At 41.3% G+C, this 22,713-nt stretch overlaps 1 protein-coding gene across 2 annotated transcripts in view; it reads right to left on the bottom strand.

Moving 5' to 3' along the window:
- The window catches only part of dnaaf11 (dynein axonemal assembly factor 11), an 83,008-nt gene that overhangs the window by 39,250 nt on the left and 21,045 nt on the right, over positions 1–22,713 (bottom strand). For both annotated transcript variants that reach the window (XM_072570442.1, XM_072570443.1), the window contains exons 5-7: positions 12,648–12,811; positions 8,603–8,794; positions 2,621–2,695 (exon numbers count right to left, since the gene is read on the bottom strand). In XM_072570442.1, the coding sequence (XP_072426543.1) occupies positions 2,621–2,695; positions 8,603–8,794; positions 12,648–12,811 (431 nt within the window). The remainder of the gene's footprint in view (positions 1–2,620; positions 2,696–8,602; positions 8,795–12,647; positions 12,812–22,713) is intronic.

Genomic DNA, 22,713 nt, shown 5'->3' on the forward strand with positions numbered 1-22,713 from the left:
CTGTCCCTCAGAATCCTCTCCAATAATTTACCCACCACTGACTGGTCTGTAATTTCCAGGGTTACCCCTATTCCCTTTCTTGAATAAGGGAATAACATTTGCCACCCTCCAGTCATCTGGTACTACTCCAGTGGATGGTGAGGTCACAAAGGTCATCACCAAAGGCACAGCAATCTCTTTCCTCACTTCTTGCAGTAACTTTCAGTATATCCTATCTGGCCCAGGGGACCTATCTATCCTCATGTTTTTCAGAATTTTCAGCATCCACCTTCTTAACATCAACTTGTTCGAGCATATCAGCCTCTTTCATGCTGTCCTCACAAATGACAAAGTTCCTCTCAGTAGTGAATACTGAAGCAAACTATTTATTAAGGACTTCCCCAACATCCTCCAACTCCAGACACAAGTTCCCTTCACTATCCCTGATTGGCCCTACCCTCACTCTGGCCATCCTCTTCTTCCTCATCTAAGTGTAGAACGCTTTGTGGTTTTCCTCAAACCTACCTGCCAAGGCTTTTTCATGCCACCTTCACTCTCCTGTGTGGGTAGTGAGGGATAATAACCTGGTGTTGTGTGATTTTTAACTTCATGCTTTTCCAAATAATCATAAATGCGGTCTCTCAGAATCCTCTCCAATAATTTGCCCACCACTGATATGAGACTGACTGGTCTGTAATTTCCAGGGTTACCACTATTCCCTTTCTTGAATAGGGAAATAATATTTGCCACCCTCCAGTCATCTGATACTATTCCAGCACCACATTCTCGACTCTGATCTCCAGCATCTGCAGTACTCACTTTCTCCATTTCTCCATTTAGTCAGGCACTAAAATTAGAGTAAACTAATAAAGGAGCAGGAAAACTGAAGCAATTAGCAAATGGGTAATGGCACCTTTTGTAATTGGACAGGTTAAATCAATGGGTGAAATCACACTCGATAGACATTTTAATTTAGAGAGAGTGTAAGCAAGGATTTCCAAAGCAACAATAGTGTAGAAATAATCAGACAATCCAAACCGTCATTGCAGCACTTGCTAGTGAGACACCACACAATATGGGTTGAGGTATGACCGTTGGTGGTAGTCACTTGGCGATCACACTTCAAATACCTTCATCATCTGCTTTATCATTCTCTGCTCTAAGAAAAACAACTCTCGCTTTTCCAGCTAATCCATATAACTGTAACCCCTCATTCCAGGAATAACTCTTGTAGTAAATCTCCCTTTTAAAGCTTTCACATTTTTCCTAAAGAACACTGCCCAGAACTACCATTCTATTCCAGCTGAGGTCAAACTTGTGTTTTACAAATTTAACTGGATTTTATATTCATGCCTTTATTTATAAAACACATAAATCCAATTTGCTTAATGAATTACTTTAACTTAACCCTGCAACTTCTGAAATTTGAACATGAATCCCACCTGGTCTATATGTTGCATTGTCTTTAACGTTTTTCCATATTCTATATATTGTCGCTCTTCATTTTCCCAACTAAAATGCATTACTTCGAGGTCTATTAACACTACAGTGTATATTGTATCTCCAAATAGTGGCACTTTTCAAAATTGTGCCCACAATTCTAAATGATTAACTTATGTTGAAACAGCAGGGTTAATTATGGATTCTTGAAGAATCATAGAATCCCTACAATGTGGAAACAGGTCCTTAGGCCCAACACATCCACACCGACCCTCTGAAGAGTAACCCACCAGACCCATTTCCCTACCCTATTATCCTATATTTACACCAGACTAATGCACTTAACCCACAATCCCTGAACATTATAGGCAATTTAGCATGGCCAATTCACTTAACCTGCACATCCTTGGATTGTGGGAAGAAACTAGAGCACCCGGAGGAAACCCACACAGACACAGGGAGAATGTGCAAACTCCACACAGACAGTAACCCAAGGTTGGTATCAAACCTGGGTCCCTGGCACTGTGAGGCAGCCGTGCTAACCAATGAGCGACCATGTCGCCCAACACATCTGCCTGGAACAAGGCTGTTTCTGCCTGGTTTCGAACTGGACACCTTTCGTGTCTAGATTAGAGTGGTGCTGGAAAAGCACAGCAGGTCAGGCAGCATCCGACGAGCAGGAAAATCGACATTTCAGGCAAAAGCCCTTCATCATGAATGAGGCCAAGTTAACATGATAACCACTACACTACCGAAACAAATTTTCACCTATATTTCGACAGCCCTTTTTTATCCCATGAGCTTTAATTTTGAGAACCAGTTGCATATCTCTCATATCATTATGCACTGAAGAACTGCTAAAAACTCTTTGAATCAAAAAACATCTGACAATTATAAAATGTTTAAAAAAACCTTGCCTTTTAAAATCCGAAACTTTCCTTGCATAAAGTAAGAGGAGAAATTTGTTTCCATTCACAGTAATGTCTACTCTGCCTGTCTGCCTCCGAATGAAAACAAATGGATTACTTTCCTAAGGCTTCAAGCAATCTATCCAGCAGGTTGACAGCTAAGTTGAATTACAACAGTATATGAAAAAAGAATTGTAGAATGAGTTTCTAATATCTACATAAATTTAAAATTGCTTTTAATTATGTCAGATATATAATCTATGTTGTGGCAGAAGAATGATCAAGTTACATACTTGGGTTCATTAACATTCAGGACCCGTCCCTCAGAGGTGATGTGTATTCGCTGTGGCTTTTGTTTACCTTGATTTCTGCAACAATAAATTCAAAAGAAGTGCTTACATATAATTAAATAAGCAACAATTCAACATTTATTTTTAAAACCCAGAACATAGACTTTAGTCACAGATTTCTTCTCCTCTTTCTGACAAATGTGCACTATTTCACAGGAGCTGACAGTCTAAACCTCACGAAGATGTTAATTCGTTTCCAGGAACAGTACACAACAAAAGGAAATGTGAAAGAAAATCGTAATTCCACAAATAGTTGCAGAACAATCACACCGTTACATCTGAAGTCACAGTCTATTGCAGCTATATAACTAGGGATGCTTTTGTCACTCCAGCCTTATAGATGAGCATTTGGGTTTTTTTGTTGAATTCTATCTTAGAATGTGGGCCTTTTTGACATAGCCAGCATTTATTACTTTTCCCTAATTGGGCTTGAGGAAGTGGTGGTTCAATCCATATAATCACTGCTGTAATTTCGAAAACAAAAGAGCCAATTTACACATAGCAAAATTCCACAAAGAACATTGAGAATAATCTCAAATTAATTCAATAAATTAAAACGTCGATTGAGGGATAAGTATTTGCCAGATTACCAAGGAGAATTCTTGAATTATTCTTCAAAGTGTGCCACATGATCTTTGACATCCATCTGTGACAGCAAACAGTGCTTTTGACTAATGTCACAACTGGAAGATGGCACCTCTGATGATGCCACAGTATTCCAGTGAGTGGGTCAGCCTGTTTATGTGTTCAGGTCTCCAGTGGCTTGCAAATCTATAACCTCTAACTCAATAGCAGAACTTATAAACTTAATGGTAAGGTCCTAGGGAGTGTTGCTGAACAAAAAATACCTTGGAGCGCAGATTCATAGCCCCTTGAAAGTAGAGTCGCAGGTAGATAGGATTGTGAAGAAGGCATTTGGCATGCTTTCCTTTATAGGTCAGAGCATTGAGTATAGGAGTTGGGAGGGCATGTTGCAGCTGTACAGGACATTTGTTCAGCCACTTTTAGAATATTGTGTGCAATTCTGGTCTCCATCCTATTGGAAAGATGTTGTGAAACTTGAAAGGGTTCAGAAAAGATTTACAAGGATATTGCCAGGGTTGGAGGATTTGAGCTATAGGGAGGGGTTGAATAGATTGGGGCTGTTTTCCCTGGAGTGTCGGAGGCTAAGGGGTGACCTTATAGAGGTTTATAAAATCATGAGGGGCATGGATAGGATAAATAAAGTATTTTCCCTGGGGTGGGGAAATCCAGAACTAGAGGGCATACGTTTAGAGTGAGAGGGGAAAGATATAAAAGAGACCGAAGGGGCAGCTTTTTCACGCAGAGGGTGATACGTGTATGGAATGAGCTGCCAGAGGAAGTGGTGGAGACTAGTGCAATTACAACATTTAAAAGGCATTGGGATAGATATACGAATAGGAAGGTTTTGGAGGGATACAGGACCGGCGCTGGCAAGTGGGACTAGATTAGGTTGGGATATCTGGTCAGCATGGACAAGTTGGACCGAAGGGTCTGTTTCCATGCTGTACATCTCTATGACTATAAGTTTTGGCAAATAATTTAGTAAACTCTTTCAAATACTCAAATGATTATGCAAATGCACTTTCTTAAAAGGCAATTAGACAGGAATTAGCACCTTAAAGCCAGGCTGATTTTTCTTAAAAACCAAGCAGGAGTCCAATAATAATATTTCCATGATCAACTAATGCTACATTGATCAGCTATTGCAACATGGGAAGTAATGGGCCGGGGTGGGGGGGTTCACTATTCTGTCACATAGTACATAGTACAATTGCTTATGGAACTATAACAAAATTTACAGATTACTTTTTTCAAAATCAGCTCCAAAAGTATATATTGAGGATTTAAACAATATTAACGGCAGATAACCATTCAAATTATTTGATACAGTCTGCATTATTAGTGTTCTGAAGTTATTATGTACACCATAATAAAAGTGTTACAATAATAGATACTGCTTCTGGTATGAAACTATTAAGTAAACATTCACTTAATAGCAGAAATAAGTGACTACAATGTAATATTGTTTAATGATTGGCTGTCTAATTCTAAAAAATATTTTATGCAACTGCGTCAATCTTTGGATAAACAGTATTTATTTATACTGGGAGGATGCTTCAGTAATCTCATGCAGACATAACAACATAGAAAAATATCTGAGAATGGCAATGATTAAATAATCCCACTGCCACCTCCAAATTAACAAGTTTTGTTGAAAAGTATTCAACAACCACAAATATAGTTGGGAAAAAGATACAAAAAGATATGAAAACATAATTTAAATGTCTGTAGTGTGTTTGAATAATGAAAAGTTTTCTCTGGTTCTAAAATAGGATAGGTAAACATATATGCTAACAATGAACTTCCAATAGAGATGGAGTAAATGCTTTTCAGAAGCATTCATGAAAACAAAACATTTGAAAAAGGATAGTTTGTAAAGAAAATGTGGTTCTCCTTAAGATTCAGAAATAAAGTTACAAAAAAAGGTCAGAAAGATAGATAGAACACAGAACTGTACAGTACAGGCACGGGCCCTTCGGCCCATGATGCTGTGCTAAACATGACGCCAATCTAACTAATACTTTTTGTCTGCCTTTAGTCCATATCCCTCCATTCCTTGCATATTCAGGACCTCACATACCTGGATTAAACCCTGTTAAATGCCATTTCTCCGTCCATATCTTCAACTGATCTAAATTCCAAAGTATCCTTTGACAACCTTCTAGACTATCCACAACCCCACCGATCTTTGTATTGCCTGCAAACTTAGTAACACATCCATCTACGTTTTCATCCAAATCATTTATATATATCACAAACAGCAAAGATCCCAGTCTGGATCCCTGCAGAACACCATTAGTCACAGACCTCCAGCCTGAAAAAACACCCTTCTACCACTACCTTCCACCTTTGATGAACAAGCCAATTCTGAATCCATGCAGCCAAGTCACCGTGCATCCCATGCAACTTAATCTTCTGGTTGAGCCTACCTACTTGTTGAAAACCTTACTAAAGTACATGTAGACAACGTCCACTGCTCCACTCACATTAATCACCTTCGTCATCGCCTCAAAAAATTCAATCAGGTTAGTAAAACATGAGTTGCCTTGCACAAAGCCATGCTGACTGTCCCTAATTATGTCATACTTTTCCAAATGCGTGTAAATTCTATCCCTAACAATTCTCTCCAATAGCTTCCCAACCAGTGATATGAGACTCACTGGTCTACAGTTTCCTGGATTATCCCTATTTCCCTTCTTGAACAGAGGAACAGTCTCCTATCAAGGATACAACGAACTTGGTCAAGGTCCCAGCAATCTCCTCTCTTGCCTCTCTCAATAACCTAGAGTAGATATCAGGCCCTGGGGACTTATCCATCTTAATACTCTTCAAGAGATCCAACACCACTTCTTTGTTGACCTCAAAATGCCCTAGCAATTTAGCATTCTCCACACTAGGTTCACTATCCTAATAAGGATACCTATGTCAGACTTCTACTTATTGAGTATAGCATCGTCTTCAACACTATAATCCCAATCAAATGGATCTCCAAACTCAGAAACCTAGGCTGTGACTCTGCCTTCTGCAATGGCATTCCTGATGAAGAGCTTTTGCCCAAAATGTCAATTTTCCTGCTCCTTGGATGCTGCCTAACCTGCTCTGCTTTTCCAGCACCACTCTAATCTTGACTCTAATCTCCAGCATCTGCAATCCTCACTTCTGCCTGCTTCTGCAACTGGAACCTCAGCTTCCTGACCCACAGATTACAATTCGTGAAGATAGACATCAGCATCTCCTCCACAATAATCTTCAACAACGGCACCCTACAAGGATGTGTACTCAGCCCCCCCCCCAACTGTAATCCCCGTACACTCAAGACCGTGACACCAAATTTTACGTGAACGCCACCTACAAGTTCATGGACGACACCACTGCTGTAGGTCGGATATCAAACAATGATGAGTCAGATTATAGGAAGGAGATAGAATGCTTGGTGTCATGATGCAAAAGTAACAATCTCTCCATCAATGTCAGAAAAATTAAAGAACTGATCATCGACTTCAGGAAGAAAGGAAGAGAGCATGCCCCTATATACATCAATGGAGATGAGGTAGAGAGGATTGACAGCATCAAGTTCCTGGGAGTGACGATAACCAACAATCTGTCCTGGTCCTCTTAAGAACATGCTACAGTAAGGAGGGCCTTCTTTCTCAGGAGGCTAAGGAAATTCGGTATATCATTAGGATCCTCAACAACTGTTACAGATGCACCATGGAAAATACTATCTGAGTGCATCATAGCTTCGTATGGCAACTGTTCTGCCTAGGACCATAAGAAACTACTGAAAGTTGTGAACACAGCCCAGACCATCATGAAAGCTAACCTCTCATCCATGGATTCTTACTTGCACTTTCCACTGCCACTGAAAGGCAACCAATATCACCAAAGACCCCTCCCACCCCAGTTATAGTCTTTTCCATCCTCCTCCATCAGGCAGAAGATACAGAAGCTTAAACACACATATCGACAGATTGAAGAACAGCTTCTTCCCCAGTTATTAATCTGTTGAATGGACCTCTCTAATTTCAAATCTAATATTGTGCTTTTGTGCACCTCCTGCACAGCCATAAACTTGTATGACTCACTCTGTCTAAACACCCTATGATCTATCTGTCTTTGTACATTATGATGCGCCTGTTCTGCATGCAAATAGAAACTTTTCACTGTACTTAGGTACATCATAACAATAAATCAAATCAAACTATCTTCCATATCCTTTTCATGGGTGAATACTGATGCAAAGTACTCATTTGAATCCTGCCCACATCATCTGCCTCCAAGCACAAGTTGCCTCCTTTTTCTTTGAGTACAGTCATATCCGACTCCTGCTCCAGACTCTGATATCCCTATTGTTCTACAATATGATGAGGATGCATTTAATATTGTTCAGAGGACTTACATTTTGAAGTCTAAACCTTTCCTATCCATGTATTTGTCCTAACTTCACCCTCATTATACTCTTGTTTTTAAAATACGTGTAGAATGCTTTGGAGATTCTCTTTAACCCTACCTGCCAAGGTCATTTCATGGCCACCTTCTTGCTCTCCTAATTTCCTGCTTCAGTTTTTTTCTGCTTTATTCATATTCCTCAAGGGCCTTATCCAATTTTAGCTTCCTAAACCTTAAACGTGTTTTTTTTCTTTTAATTAAATTCACAATCTTTCTTGTTATTCAAGAGTCCCTTACCTTGCTTTCCTTGTCCTTCCTCCTTCAGGACATGCTGGTCCTGAATTTTGGTCAGTAGGCCTTTAAACAACTCCCACATATCATATGCGGCCATTCCTGACAGCAGCTTCTCTGGATTAATACTCCCTAGCTCAGATGTAATACTGACGTAACTTTCCCTCCTCCAAGTTAGTACCCTCCCACAACAGTCTGACTTATCTTTATTCATAGTTATCCTAAACTTTAAGGAATTGTGATCACTGTTTCCAAAATGCGCTCCCACTGCAAGGTGAGTCACCTGGCCAGGTTCATTAGCCAATACAAGGTCCAGTATGGCCTATCCTCTAGTTGCACCATTCACAAATTGTTCCAAAATATTTGCATTTCTTCAAAGAAAACTAAAAACAGAATACACCAAGGAACTTTCTGACCTTTACATCCTCCCTGTGCCCTAGTGAACTGATTTTATTCCAGTTAATGGAAGACAATTGCGCTCTCACTTTCGGATCAGGTAGACATACAGAAATTATAAAATATATTTTAGTGATTTTTGAAATAACAGATTTCAGAAAATATATGTTCCAATCTATTTCTAGAATCTTGGATAAAGCACCATAAATTAAGAACTGGAATAACTATTTGAAATAGAAATATGCTTATTAATTATAATATTACTTGTCCTTGTCTTTCAGCTTCCGCATCTTCTCAATGTGTCTATGGACCTCCAACCTCGATTCTGGAGTGTACTCTGTAGGTTCGTTCCAAAATTTTCTGTTCATTTCATCTTCATCTATATCCTTTATTCCTTTATACTCTTCGTCAGTAGTGTTATTTTTCTTATTCTCAGTTTTCTGCCCAGGGTCAGGTCTAACCAAAAGGGAAATGGGAGACAATGAATCAACACCAAAAGAGACTTCAAAAAATAAGAACAATTAAAACCATCAATTTACATATTGTTTTGTTGATTAAATATGGACATTTGACTATAGTCTAATTTGAACAGAAAAGTTACTGGTGATAAAGGTTATTCAAAGTCAACCAGGAATTTAAAGCACTGTTATAGAGTCATAGAGATGTACAGCATGGAAACAGACCCTTTGGTCCAACCTGTCCACGCCGACCAGATATCCCAACCGAATCTAGTCCCATCTGCCAGCACCCGGCCCATATCCCTCCAAACCCTTCCTATTCATATACCCATCCAAATGCCTCTTAAATGTTGCAATTGTACCAGCCTCCACCACATCCTCTGGCAGCTCATTCCATACACGTACCACTCTCTGCATGAAAAAGTTGCCCCTTAGGTCTCTTTTATATCTTTCCCCTCTCACCCTAACCCTATGCCCTCTAGTTATGGACACCCCTACCCCAGGGAAAAGGCTTTGTCTATTTATCGTACCCATTCCCCTCATAATTTTGTAAACCTCTATAAGGACACTCCTCAGCCTCCAATGCTCCAGGGAAAACAGCCCTAGCCTGATCAGCCTCTCCCTGTGGCTCAAATCCTCCAACCCTGGCAACACCCTTGTAAATCTTTTCTGAACCCTTTCAAGTTTCACAACATCTTTCTGATAGGAAGGAGACCAGAATTGCACGCAATATTCCAACAGTGGCTGAACCAATGTACTGTACAGCCGTAACATGACCTCCCAACTCCTGTACTCAATACTCTGACCAATAAGCCATGGTTTGGCTTTGAAAATCTTTTTTATACTTGGAGGAAAACATCTAATGTGAATGGATGTTAAAGCAATGGGTAGGGGAAAGGGGTGGACTGCTTGCTGACACACATACCACACCGCCCCCACCACCCTGAATCCCCCCATCATTTAGGGGATTGCCATTAACCAGAAATTTATCATGCTCACTGTGACAACAGCAGCAGATTAGTAGCTGCAAATTCTGCAGAAAGTAACTCACACCCTGACTTCCCCAAGGCTGTCCAACAGCAACAAGGCACACATCCAAGATAAAATAGTTCTCCTAACTGACACGCATCCACTATATTAAACAGTCACTCCATCTATCAGCAAAACATTGTGTTGGCACTGTGCAAATCTACAGGGCATCAACATTGACTTGACTAGTTGTCTAATCTCTCCTCCCCCACCTCATTCCAACTCCAACCCTCCAACTCAGCATCACCCTCTTGAACTCATCTATTTTCCTGTCCATTTTTCTTCCCACTTATCTGCTCCACCCTCCTCTCTGACCTATCACTATCACCCCCCACCTGCGTCTACCTATCACCTTCCCAGCTAACTTCCACTCTCCCAAAACCCACCCTTCTATTTTTGTCTCAGTCCCCTTCCCAACATCCACATTCCTGATGAAGGGCTTATGCCCAAACCGTTCACTCTTCTCATCGGATGCTGCCTGACCTGCTGTGCTTTTCCAGTACCACCCATTTCGACTCTATCTCCAGCATCTGCAGTCCTCCCTTTCTCCTGGCATGATAAAGCAGTCAGGGAGGAGCCCAGAGGTCTGGAAAATAGTTAATGTAACATATCTGTTTAAGAAGGGAGGGAGGCAGAGATAGGAAACTATAGGCTAATTACCCTGACCTCGGTTATCACTAAGATTTTACAATTCAAAGACAGTCTCCATCTCGACTTCTAACTTCAGCTCTTCACCAGGCCCCAGTCCTGCTGTGTTTTTACCATCGCCTCGGACTTCCTCTCACTGAAGAGGAAAGGTCTCACCTTCATTTCACTACCCTCCCGGGTCAATGAATTCCGTACGTGTTGCGACATCAAATTTTTCTTCCGCTGCCTCAGTTCTTACTTTTTCAATTGTGACTGCCACCCACCCTCTGAAGACCCCTCCAACATACTCCATCCAATTGGACACCCCTTTCTGGCCTCGACTTCTTCATCGCCAACTACAGCCACGACATTGACTGCTTCAACCTGTCCACCTCTCTCACCCACTCCAAACTCCCACCCTCACAAAACACAGCCCTCCACTTCCTCTGTTCCAACTCCAACCTCACCATTAAACCAGCAGACAAAGGGGGCACAGTAGTAGTTTGTCGCACTGACCTCTACATCGCTGAAGCTAGATGCCACATTGCCCAGTTCTACCTCTTACCCAAAACCCACAAACCTGACTACCCCTGCCTCACCAAACTTATCTCCTCACATCTTGACACGTCCTGTCCCCCTTGGTCCATGAACTCCCCACATACATTCAGGACACCACCCATGCCCTCCACCTCCATGACTTTTGTTTCTCCAGCCCCGAATGCTTCATCTTCACCATGAATATCCAGTTCCTTTACATGTCCACCTGCCATGGCAAAGGCCTCCAGGTTCTCTGTTTCTTCCTCTCCCACTGTCCCAACCTGTATCCTTCACTGACACACTCATTCGATTGGCAGAACTGGTCCTCACCCTCAACAACTTCTCCTTCAAATCCTCCCCACTCCCTCCAGACCAAAGGGGTAGCCACGGAAACCTGCAGGGGCTCCAGCTATGCCTATCTGCTCGTAGGATACGGAACAGTCCATCCTCCATAGTTATACCAGCATTATCCCCCACTTTGTCCTCTGCTACATTGATGACTGTATCAGCGCCACCTCATGCTCCCACAAGGAGGTTGAACAGTTTATCAACTTCACTAACATGTTCCACCCTGATCTTAAATACACCTGGACCATCTTGGACATCTCCCTCCTCTTCCTGGACCTCTTCCTCTCCAACTCCGGTGACCGATTCAACACAGATATGCATATGAAACCCACCGGCTCCCATAGCTACCGAGACTACACCTTGGTCCCCCCTCCCTGTTAGTTTTGCTGGTAGTATTATCTAATGGATGTCATTTACAAGACACCATGCAAAAACTGTAAAAAACACTACATTGGACAACCTAGCAGGAAACTTGCCACCAGGATATATGAACACCAACTGGCCACCAAAAGGCATGACCCACAATCACTAGTTTCTATACATATAGACAAAGAAGGACACCACTTTGACTGGGACAACACACACATCCTTGGACAGGCGAAATAAAGAAATGCATGAGAATTCTTAGAGGCATGGGACTCTAACCAGAACTCCATCAATAAACACATTGACTTAGATCCCATCTACCCTTCCTTGAAAAAAAGAACCGGAAATGGCATCATCCACCTTAAGAAACCAAGATCTCTAAATAGGGAGGCAGGACATACCACCAGTGCCTCACTGGAGACTCTCACTGATATGTTACCTAGTATGGTGATGAAACGTCTGAAAACAAACCTTCAACCTCAGCGAGCAAACCTACATACTTAGCTCCTACATCTCATGGTCAGCTGCAAGGACACTATGCACAGGAACAGGCAACCATCTCACAAATCTGCATTTCAAAGCTGGTCCAACTTGCTTTCTTTGTGTTCACTCACCTTGAGCTTATCTGCATGCTCACAATATCCCTGCCTTTTCTGTGTCTTGCCTTTTAACACTTGTTCTACCTCAGCTCAAGCTACCAGGCTCATATTACTTCACTTGTGCTCTATTTCTGTACTTGAGTTCTCTTTGGCACTAAAATCTACATCTATCTTATTGCCTTTGTGCTAAATGTTTCTATGATACAGTACTAAATATTACACTTTCAAATAAACAGAAAAAACACACCCTTTTCATAAAAATGCTGTCACAGTACTGTTTCACACATATGATCCTACTGATATCAGTATAGCACCAAAGTGAGATTTTTTTTTCCCCCAGCTTACTTGTTATTCTCTTTATCTTTTAGATTCTTCTGCACTGTTTCTTTCTCCTTGGTACGTTTCAAGATATAAGTCTGCTGTTGCTCTACAACTTGTTGTCGCACTATTGGATATTCCTGCAGTGCCTGAATCCATTCGGAACGAGTGATTTCTTTTCCATCTAACCACTGTAGATCAAGTAGAAACAAGAGCAAAATGATCACAGACCAAAACTTGAGTTAAGATTCATGCTACTATAATACAGAAGATCAACAGGATTAGACCATAAGACACAGGAGTGGAAGTAAGACCATTTGACCCATCGGGTCCACTCCGCCATTTAATCATGGCTGATGGGCATTTCAATTCCGCTTACCCACACTCTCCCCATAGCCCTTAATTCCTTGTGAGATCAAGAATTTATCAATCTCTGCCTTGAAGACATTTAACATCCTGGCCTCCACTGTTCTCCTGGCAATGAATTCCATAGGCCTACCACACTCTGGCTGAAGAAATGTCTCCTCTTTTCCATTCTCAATTGACCCCCTCTAATTCTAAGCCTATGCCCATGGGTCCTAGTCTCCCCGTCTAATGGAAACAACTTCCCAGCGTCCACCCTTTCTAATCCATGCATTATCTTGTAAGTTTCTATTAGATCTCCCCTCATCCTTCTAAACTCTAACAAATATAATCCCAGGATCCTCAATCATTCATCGTATGTTAGGCCTACCATTCCAGGGATCATCCGTGTGAATCTCTGCTGGACACACTCCAGAGCCAGTACGTCCTTCCTGAGGTGTGGGGCCCAAAATTGGACATAGTATTCTAAATGAGGCCTAACCGGAGTATTGCTGAAAATGTGTTGCTGGAAAAGCACAGCAGGTCAGGCAGCATCCAGGGAGCAGGTGAATCGACGTTTCGGGCATGAGCCCTTCTTCAGGAATCGTGAAGGGCTTATGCCCGAAACGTTGATTCACCTGCTCCCTGGATGCTGCCTGACCTGCTGTGCTTTTCCAGCAACACCTTTTCAGCTCTGATCTCCAGCATCTGCAGTCCTCACTTTCTCCTAACCAGAGCATTATAAAGTCTTAGAAGCACATCACTGCTTTTATATTCCAACACTCTTGAGATAAATGACAACATTACAGACTCAACCTGCAAGTTAACCTTTACAGGATTCTGGACTAGCATTTCCAGATTCCTTTGTACTTTGGCTTTATGAATTATCTCACTGTTTAGAAAATAGCCCATGCCTGTATTCTTTCTTCCAAAGTGCAAGACTTTGCATTTGCTCACATTGAATCTCATCAGCCATTTCCTGGTCCACTCTCCTAAATCGTCTAACTCTTTCTGCAGCCTCCCCACCTCCTCAGTATTACCTGCCTGTCCACCTAACTTTGTATCATCGGCAAACTTCGCCAGAATGCCCCCAATCCCTTCATCCAGATAATTAATATATTAAGTGAACAGCTGTAGCCCCAAAGCTGAACCCTGCAGGACACCACTTGTCACTGGCTGCCATTCCAAAAAAGAACCTGTCTGCCTTCTAACAGACAGCCAATCCTCAATCCATGCAAGAGCTCACCTCGAACATGGACCCTCACCTTACTCAGCAGCCTCCTCTGAGGCACCTTATCAAAGGCCTTTTGGAAGTCCAGATAGATAACATAAATGGATTCAAATGATGTCAAATGAAAATAATACAGTATTTATATATTACAAAGTAGCTCTCTTTACTTGATAAAAACCTAAAGAATTACAGATGCTATAAATCAGAAGCAAAATCAGAAACAAAAACAGAAGTTGCTGGAAAAACTCAGCAGGTCTGGCAGCATCTGTGCAGAGAGATTAGAGTTAACGCTTTGGCTCTGGTGACCCTTCCTCAGAACTGCCTCTTACTCAGAATCACTTCACATGGATTCCAGTTGAAGTTTCAGCCTACCACGTCGGAGAGTTCTGAGGAAGGATCATTGGACCCGAAACGTTAACCCTGATTTCTCGTCCAGGCCTGCTGAGCTGTTCCAGAAACTTCTGTTTTTTTCTCTTTACTTGATGCTTGATATCCACAGACAAAAGGACATTTGTAACAAAAACAATTCCCCAAAATTGCTGGAGAAACTCTGCTGGTCTGGCAGCATCTGGGGATAGAGAAGTAGAGTTAACATTTAAATCCAATGACCCTTGTTCAGAAATGATAGCATCTGGGAAAAGGGTGGTATTTATCTTGATGATAAAGGGTGGGGTGGGGGGAAAAAAGGAGGCAGCAGATATGGGAAGATGGAGCTCAGAGAGACAGAGAGAAAAGTTAGACAGGCAAAGGGACTATAAGCCAGGGAAGAAGAAAACGGAATGAAGAAAAGCTGGATACATGATAATGAGGAGGATGAGAGGTGAAAATGGATTAGCTTTGTTGACAGAAGATCAGACCTGGGGTGTGGGGTGGATAAAAGACACAGAAGGCTGCAACTTCGACTGGAATCAATGGGAGGAAATTCTACGCCAGGAGCATTCATTGAGGAATGAAATGTGGCTGTGGAACTAAGTTTTAGCAGATCCCTTGTCAAACATCAGGAGCAAAAATGAAAGTAAGTTAGTGTGGTGAAGCAAAACAAAGATTAAAATGAAAATGTTGTCAGAGACAGAAGCAGAACTTCAAGGTGGGCACATCTGGAAGAGATGTGATAATTAGTTAAATACAAAAACAAAATAAAAAACTGCGGATGCCGGAGTTCTGAAACAAAAACAGGGCGATTGGGCCGGGATATCGTTTTGGGACATTACCTTTATCACATAATGATGCCTGATCTTTGTTATATGCCGAGCCATATTCTGATTCACATTCAGTTCTTTGTTCAGAGCAAGCAGATTGAAGTTTTGCTGAGGGGTGTACTGACATAATTAAAAACAAAATCTCCAGTTTTTTTTAAGATTAGATTAGATTACCGGCAGCGTGGAAACAGGCCCTTCGGCCTAACCAGTCCACACCGACCCTCTGAAGAATAACCCACCCAGACCCATTTCCCTCTGACTAATGCACCTAACACTATGGGCAATTTAGCATGGCCAATTCACCTGACCTGCACATCTTTGAACTGTGGGAGGAAAACCACGCAGACACAGGGAGAATGTGCAAACTCCACTCAGGCAGTTGCAGATATTTTTATTGAAGAGAAAGGAAATTTTTAAAACATTTTTACAAACTTACAAAATAACACAAACAAATATAAACACTAATACACCATTAAATATTAAATAAATAACCAAAACACAACAAAGAAAGAAAAAAAACCCACTCAACTAAGAACTAATCTAACCTACAAATAACAAAGCATATAATAGAATATCTTACATTACTCAAATAAAATGAGATAACATAGTAATTAAATAATGAGGTACATGCTCAGAACGAATTAACATCAAGTCATAATAAAACCTGTATTCATACGGGATTCCTCCCCCAAGGGGTCCCGGATCAGCCAGACCCACTACCACAACTAGATAAAAGCCCTTGACAGAATGGCTGAAATATCTGTTTCTATATAGTTCAGGAAGAGCTGCCATATTTTATAGATTAATTCAGTTTTTTTGGTGCACCATATTTGTAAGGAAGTCAAGAGGAATACATTCCATGATTAACCTGTGCCAATTCGAAAGTCCTGGAGGGCCTTCAGCTACCCAATTTACTAAGATATTTTTCCTTGCACAAAAGGAGAGAATGGAAAATAATCCCCTCCCGTGCACATCCAAGGAGGGCAGGTTCAGAAAGCTCAGGAGAAGAGATACTGGATCTACTCCAATTTCCGCTCCCAAGATTTCTGTCAGCGCATTTGCTACCCTGGTCCAGTATTTACGGATCTCATGACATGTCCATAAGCAGTGTGTGAGAGTGCCCACTTCTATTTTACATTCAGGACACATTGGAGATATAATCTCCAGTTTTAAATAAAGGAATTACATTTGCTGTCTAATGGGATCTTACCCACAATTTTTTGAAAATAACATAACAACCATTTCACTAACCACATCTTTCTAGAACCTAGGATGAAATCCAGGCACCTGTCAGCCTGCAACTCCAATAATTACTCTGTATCACATTTCTGGTGATTGTAATTGTTTTAAATTCCTCCTTCTATTCTTATATTTGCTATAGTGAAGTCTGATGCAATTGCCTCTTCAATTCATCTGATTTTGCTTTATTTACTATTATTATCTCTCCAGTCTCATTTTCTATGGGACCATCATTCACTTTGTTAATATTTTTATCTTTTAACCATTGAGAAACTCTTGTGTTCTTATATTGTTGAGGACCACATAATTTTCCTTTTAAATTATAAACTGGAAGTTTAAGTTGGGCACTGCTATATAGCTGAAAAGGAGGAGACTTCTTTTTCTGAAACTTGGAGATGCAGTGGGATTGTCTGATATACACTTCAGCTAGACAGGACTATATGTGGCATTGTCCCAGGCCTTGAACGATGTGAACTATGGCATGAAATTTGCAAATATCAGATGAGATGTTCAGTGAGACCCTTTCGATGTTAAGAATAAAAAAGCATTTTCTAACCAAGTACATTATTTGAAGATGAATTTCTCATTGGCAATTGGTGAGAGGTCTATTAACATGAATTATCATTCATTATCACCCTCATTATTACTGAATCTCACCTCATTAATATGCAGTTTCCATTCTCTCACCCAATGGATAGGAAATAGATGCTAAGAATTCCTTTCATGAAAGTCAGAACAGGTACCTAGCAAGCTCACCATTTGTTCCAATGTTTCAGGGTCCAGTCCGCTAATAGTGATGACATGTATCCAAATCCACAGATATTAGCAAGTGCATCACCCTCTCTGCATCATCACGGCACATCTCCAATTCACTTACAATATGATTCTGCACTTTAAAACTGCACTTTCGAGCATAAGGGAACCTCTTGCTGTAATGCTGCTACAAAGACACTGAGAGCAGGGACTGGTACCCAGCTCAGTGTGGACTTGACTGTACCTCAGGGCTGTTTAGGTTGGTCCCTTAATAGTCTATCACTTTGCACTGACATAGATGCTCACAGCATCCCTACCTTGTCTTTCGGCACTGTGACTCCTCATTTGGACTTTAAAAACTCACAGTGCTTCAATGTTGCTTTGCTGTTTAGCGCAGACACAGCCAAAAAAATGATTTGGAGATGCTGGTGTTGGACTGGGGTGTACAAAATTAAAAATCACTATAATCTGGTGTTGTGTGATTTTTAATTTAGCCAAAGAAATAGTTCATGTTGAATCCAATAGGACTGTTCTTCGGAACTAATGTTGTCTGTTGCTTGGTTCATTCCAGAACACAAATGATTCCAAGGGAATTTTATGAACTCCTCCTAATGTCAGTTCTTCCCTGCCTTATGAATTTTCCAGTATTTTTGTAGAATAAAATCTCTCATATGTATTGCGTGCAGTTTTGACATGCTCTCATATTTCTTCCTATGTACTCCACACTGCTAAGCGGATTTTACACAAGTGACTCTTGTCTTGCTCATTTTTATACCCATGCAAACCATCTACACCCTGGTTTCCTGAATCTGATTGGTCCCTCGCTAGTGTGCAAATATTGTCACGAACTAACTGAACAAACTCACTCACAACCTCAAAACCTCTTCCTATCCTAAATCTCCTGACTTTCTCAATATTTGGGAATGAATTCATATTATCCCGAAGCATGGCTCTAATGGCGACCATACTGTAGTTGTATAGAAGGAAAGTACAGTGAATGTTGGAGATTCAAAATAAAAACAAAATGCAAGAGATACTCAGCAGGTCTGGCAGCATTTGTAGATGGAATGAAGTTAATGCTGAATCCAATATGACTCTTCAGTTGTGAAAAAAAAGTCACTGCAGACTTGAAAATGTTAGCTTGGTTTTTCTCTTTGCAAAAGTTACCAGATCTACTGAGTTTCTCCAGCATTTTCTATTTTTAAACCAATGTATATTTATTTATTTGTATCTGTACTTGTAAGTAATTTGTTTTGTTTCCAACACAACATATATTCAGATACAGTACCTTTAATTTTACTCTTTCATTATTTTTTGTAACCTCTAGCCTTATCTGTTGGTTCATTTTTAGATTTATACATCTATCCTTTCCTATCACAGTCTGTTTATCATTTGCCATTCTCTTTTGCTTTGCCAATATAGTGTTGATACCAAAGCCAACAAACTATATAGGTTATCTATCTCAACAGTTAAATAGATTTAGCAAAATAATTCAATCCTATAGATCTGTGAACAACTATGACTCTCTCAGGTTTCATACACAACTGCTTGAATTAACCATTTCCTCAAGTTACAGTTTTTGGTTTTCAGTCTTACTAATTCAATTATTATGCAATGCACTCACACAGGGCTGAATCTTTTTTGTTAACCGAACTACGAGTTGCTCAAGTTTTGTGGAGAGTTTCTTACTGCAACACTGAGTGAGACTTTTCACAGTACCTTACAAAATACGTCCCATTAACTTCCTGTCCCTGTAGCGTCCCTTACCTGCTATTCTAGTCCCATTTTAACATGCACAAGTCACCACTCACCAAATATCCATCAAAAGGCTAGCATGCCTTTTGTCTAGATCATATCCGAAAGGCCGCTTTGCACCTGGGTGGGCATTAGCATTCTGAAGCCATTTAATCAAGGACACAGTCTGAACATTACAAAGAAAGGGATGATGGTGATGTGATTTTCTGCCAGGGACCTGAAGGTGTTGGTTGAGCAGTGGTGCAAAAGAGAGGAGTCCTCTTCCAGGAGGACCATCAGAGGAAGCTTGGTCTGAGGTCACCACCTGATTTCGTGCAGTCTTCATGGTCTGGAGGAGTGGCCAGAGTGCTGAAACAAGGTCAATGACAGGGTAAATGCCAAACTCTTGTTTCTGCTCAAACTAACTCCATTTCTGCTACTGCACTTCTACCAAGGTTTAACCTCTGTCACACTCACTATTGCATGCAACAACTTACCCCACTCACTTTCCTTCCCCCCACCAGCATTCCAGACCACTACACTACATGGTGTCTGCACTGTCGACTCACTCCCTCGGATCCCCTCACTACCTTTCGACCACTTGAATCAGCAATAACTGCTGTGCCATCCACTTTTATCTCATTCAATCCTTATTGTCATTACAGGAGAGGACAGCTCAAAACAGAGCAGAAGGAAGGAAAGTGCCCAACATTTGATTGGTCAGCTCCAATGAGGGGGGAGTCCTGGCTCTAGCAGGAAAAAAACAGAGCCACTCCTGTGGAGATGTCAAACATCCATGTCCCACCACAGCTAAGTACCAAACTTTATCCACAGTAACTCTAACAGCAACCCCTAGCAACCACATTAATTGCACTGCTTGCTTCTAATCACCGGCTATGACGCCACCTTTCTCTTTTCTAGACACTGAGTCATACAGCATAGAAACAGGCCCTTTGGCACATCTCTATGCCAACCAACAAACACCAAACTAAAATAATTCATTTACCTGCACTTGGTCCACTGCTTACTACACCTTGGCATTTTAAGTCCTCATGCAGATGCTTCTTAAATGATGCCTCCACCACCCAGCCAGCAGCTCATTCCATATTTCCACCACCCTCTGAGTGAAACAATGTGCCCTCAGATCTCGTCTAAACAGTTACTCCTCACCTTAGACTGATGATCTACGATATGTCAGCCATGGGGTCAAGTTCCTCACAATCTTCCCAATGTATGCCTTTCATAATTTTGAATACCTCAGTCAGATCACCCCGCAGCTTCTCCTGCTCTAAGAAAACAAACCCTGCCTATCCGGTCTCTCCACAGAGTGGAAGCTTTCCGTCCCATGCAAGATTCTGGTGAATCTCCTCTGTAATCAACTGCCCTTATCAATATACTTAGTCACCTTTACAAAAAGTCGAGATCTCTCTGCTGACTATCCTGATCAATCCCTGCCTTTGCAAATGTTGATTAATCCTATCCCACAGAAATTTTTCAAAAATTTCCCTACCATTGATGTTGGATAAACGAAGCTATAATTACCAGGCCTAACCCTGCCGCCCTTCCTGAACAAAGGAACCATTAGTTATCTTCCAGTTATCTGAAACTTCATTCGTGACCAGACAAGTATTGAATAATTCTGCCAGGGGCCAAATTGCTTCCTTGCCTCCCAGAGCAGCCTGGGGTACATTTCATCAGACTCTGGGAATTTATACATACTAAAGAGCATGCAGGAGGCAGAAAGCATTATAGACAAGAGTTTGAGAGACATGGTTACACCCAAGGTCCATGCAGATAGGTGGGTGACCACGACAACGGGCAGGCAGATAGCGCAGGAGTCTCCTGTGGCTATCCCCTCTTTAACATGTAAATAGTTTTGGATACTAACGGAAGTGGGGAGGAGGAATTTGCCAGTCAGGGAATGGCAATGGCAGCAGACTCTATTTAATAGCAGAGAGAGTCACAATGCAGTAAAGCAAGAGTAACAATGGAGGCTCCAGGATAGTGTGTTGCCTCCTTGGTGCCAAAATTAAGAATGTCTGAGTGGACACAGAACATTCTTAAAAGGGAGGGTGCACAGCCAAAGTTTGTGGTACAGATTGCTACTAATGACATAGGCAGGAAGTGTGATGATGTCCTGTAAAGGGTGCTCAGGTTGTTAGAGTCATACAGCATGAAAACAGACCCTTCAGTCTAACGAGTCCATGCTGACTATGTTCCTAAACTAAACTAGTCCCAGTTGCCTGCGCTTGGCCCATATCCCTCCAAACCTTTCCTATTCCTGTAATTATCCAAATGTCTTTTAAATGTTATAACTCTAACCGGATCCAAATTTCCTCTGGCAGTTCATTCCACACACTAACCACTCTGTGTACAAATGCTGCCCGTCATGTACTTTTTAAAATTTTCTCCCCACTTTAAAAATATGTCTCCTAGTTTTGAACTCCCCCACCCTAAGGAAAACAGCCTTGCAATTCACCTTATCTATGACCCTCATGATTTTATAAGTCTGTATAAGATCACTCCTCAACATCCTACACTCCATGAGAAACTCAAGTTCCAGCCTATTTTATAACTCAAACCCTCCGTTCCCAGCAAGATCCTGGTAAATCCTTTCTGAACCCTCTCTAATTTAATAGTGGTAGGGCAATTGGAATTGCGCACAGTACTCCAGAATAGGCCTCACCAACTTCCTGTATAACCTCAACATGATGTTTCAACTCCTATACTCAAAAGATCTGCAGGCAAGTGTGCTAAATGCCTTCTATACCACCCTGTCTCTGTGATATAAATTTCAAAGAATTATGTACCTGAACCCCTAGATCTCTCTGTTCTACAACTCTACCCAGGCTTTTCTAATAGTTGTATAAGTCCTGTCCTTGTTTTATCACAATGCAAAACCTCACATTTATCCATCGGCTGCCACTCAGCCCATTGACCCAATTGATCAAGATCTCTTTGATAACCTTCTTCACTGTCTTGTATACCAGCAATTTTGTTGTCATCTGCCAATTTACTAACCATGTTTCCTGTTAAGTAGTAAGTTGAAAAGCAGGACCTCTAGTGTTGTAACCCCATGATTATTCCCTGTGCCATGTGCCAATGAGGCTAGGAAGAAGATAGTACAGTCAAATATGTGGCTAAAGAACTAACATGGAGGGAAGTCTTCATGTATGTGGATGGCTGGGATATCTTCCAAGGCAGCTGTGACCTCAATAAGAAGGATAGGTTGCTCCTGAACTGGAGGGGCACCAATATCCTGGCAGGGAGGTTTGTCAGTGTCACTCGGAAGATTTAAACTAGTGTAGTAGGGGGCAGGAACCAGAGCAATAGGTGAGCAAGTGAAATGACCAGGGAGGAGTTAGAGACTAAGGCCAGTCAGGCTAAGAGGAAGAACACATGGGGGGAGGTTATTGAACACAGTGGGACTGAATATTTGGTTTAATGTGAGGAATATGACAGGTAAGGCAGATGAATTTAGAGCCTGGATTCATCCACATAACTGTGATGATGTACATATTGTGCCTTGGTTGAGGGACGGACAAAATTGGCAACTTAACATTCCGGGATTTAGATGTTTCCGGCAAGACAGAGA

This window comes from Chiloscyllium punctatum, chromosome 5 (genome assembly GCF_047496795.1).
Source record: "Chiloscyllium punctatum isolate Juve2018m chromosome 5, sChiPun1.3, whole genome shotgun sequence".
Lineage (NCBI taxonomy): Eukaryota > Metazoa > Chordata > Chondrichthyes > Orectolobiformes > Hemiscylliidae > Chiloscyllium > Chiloscyllium punctatum.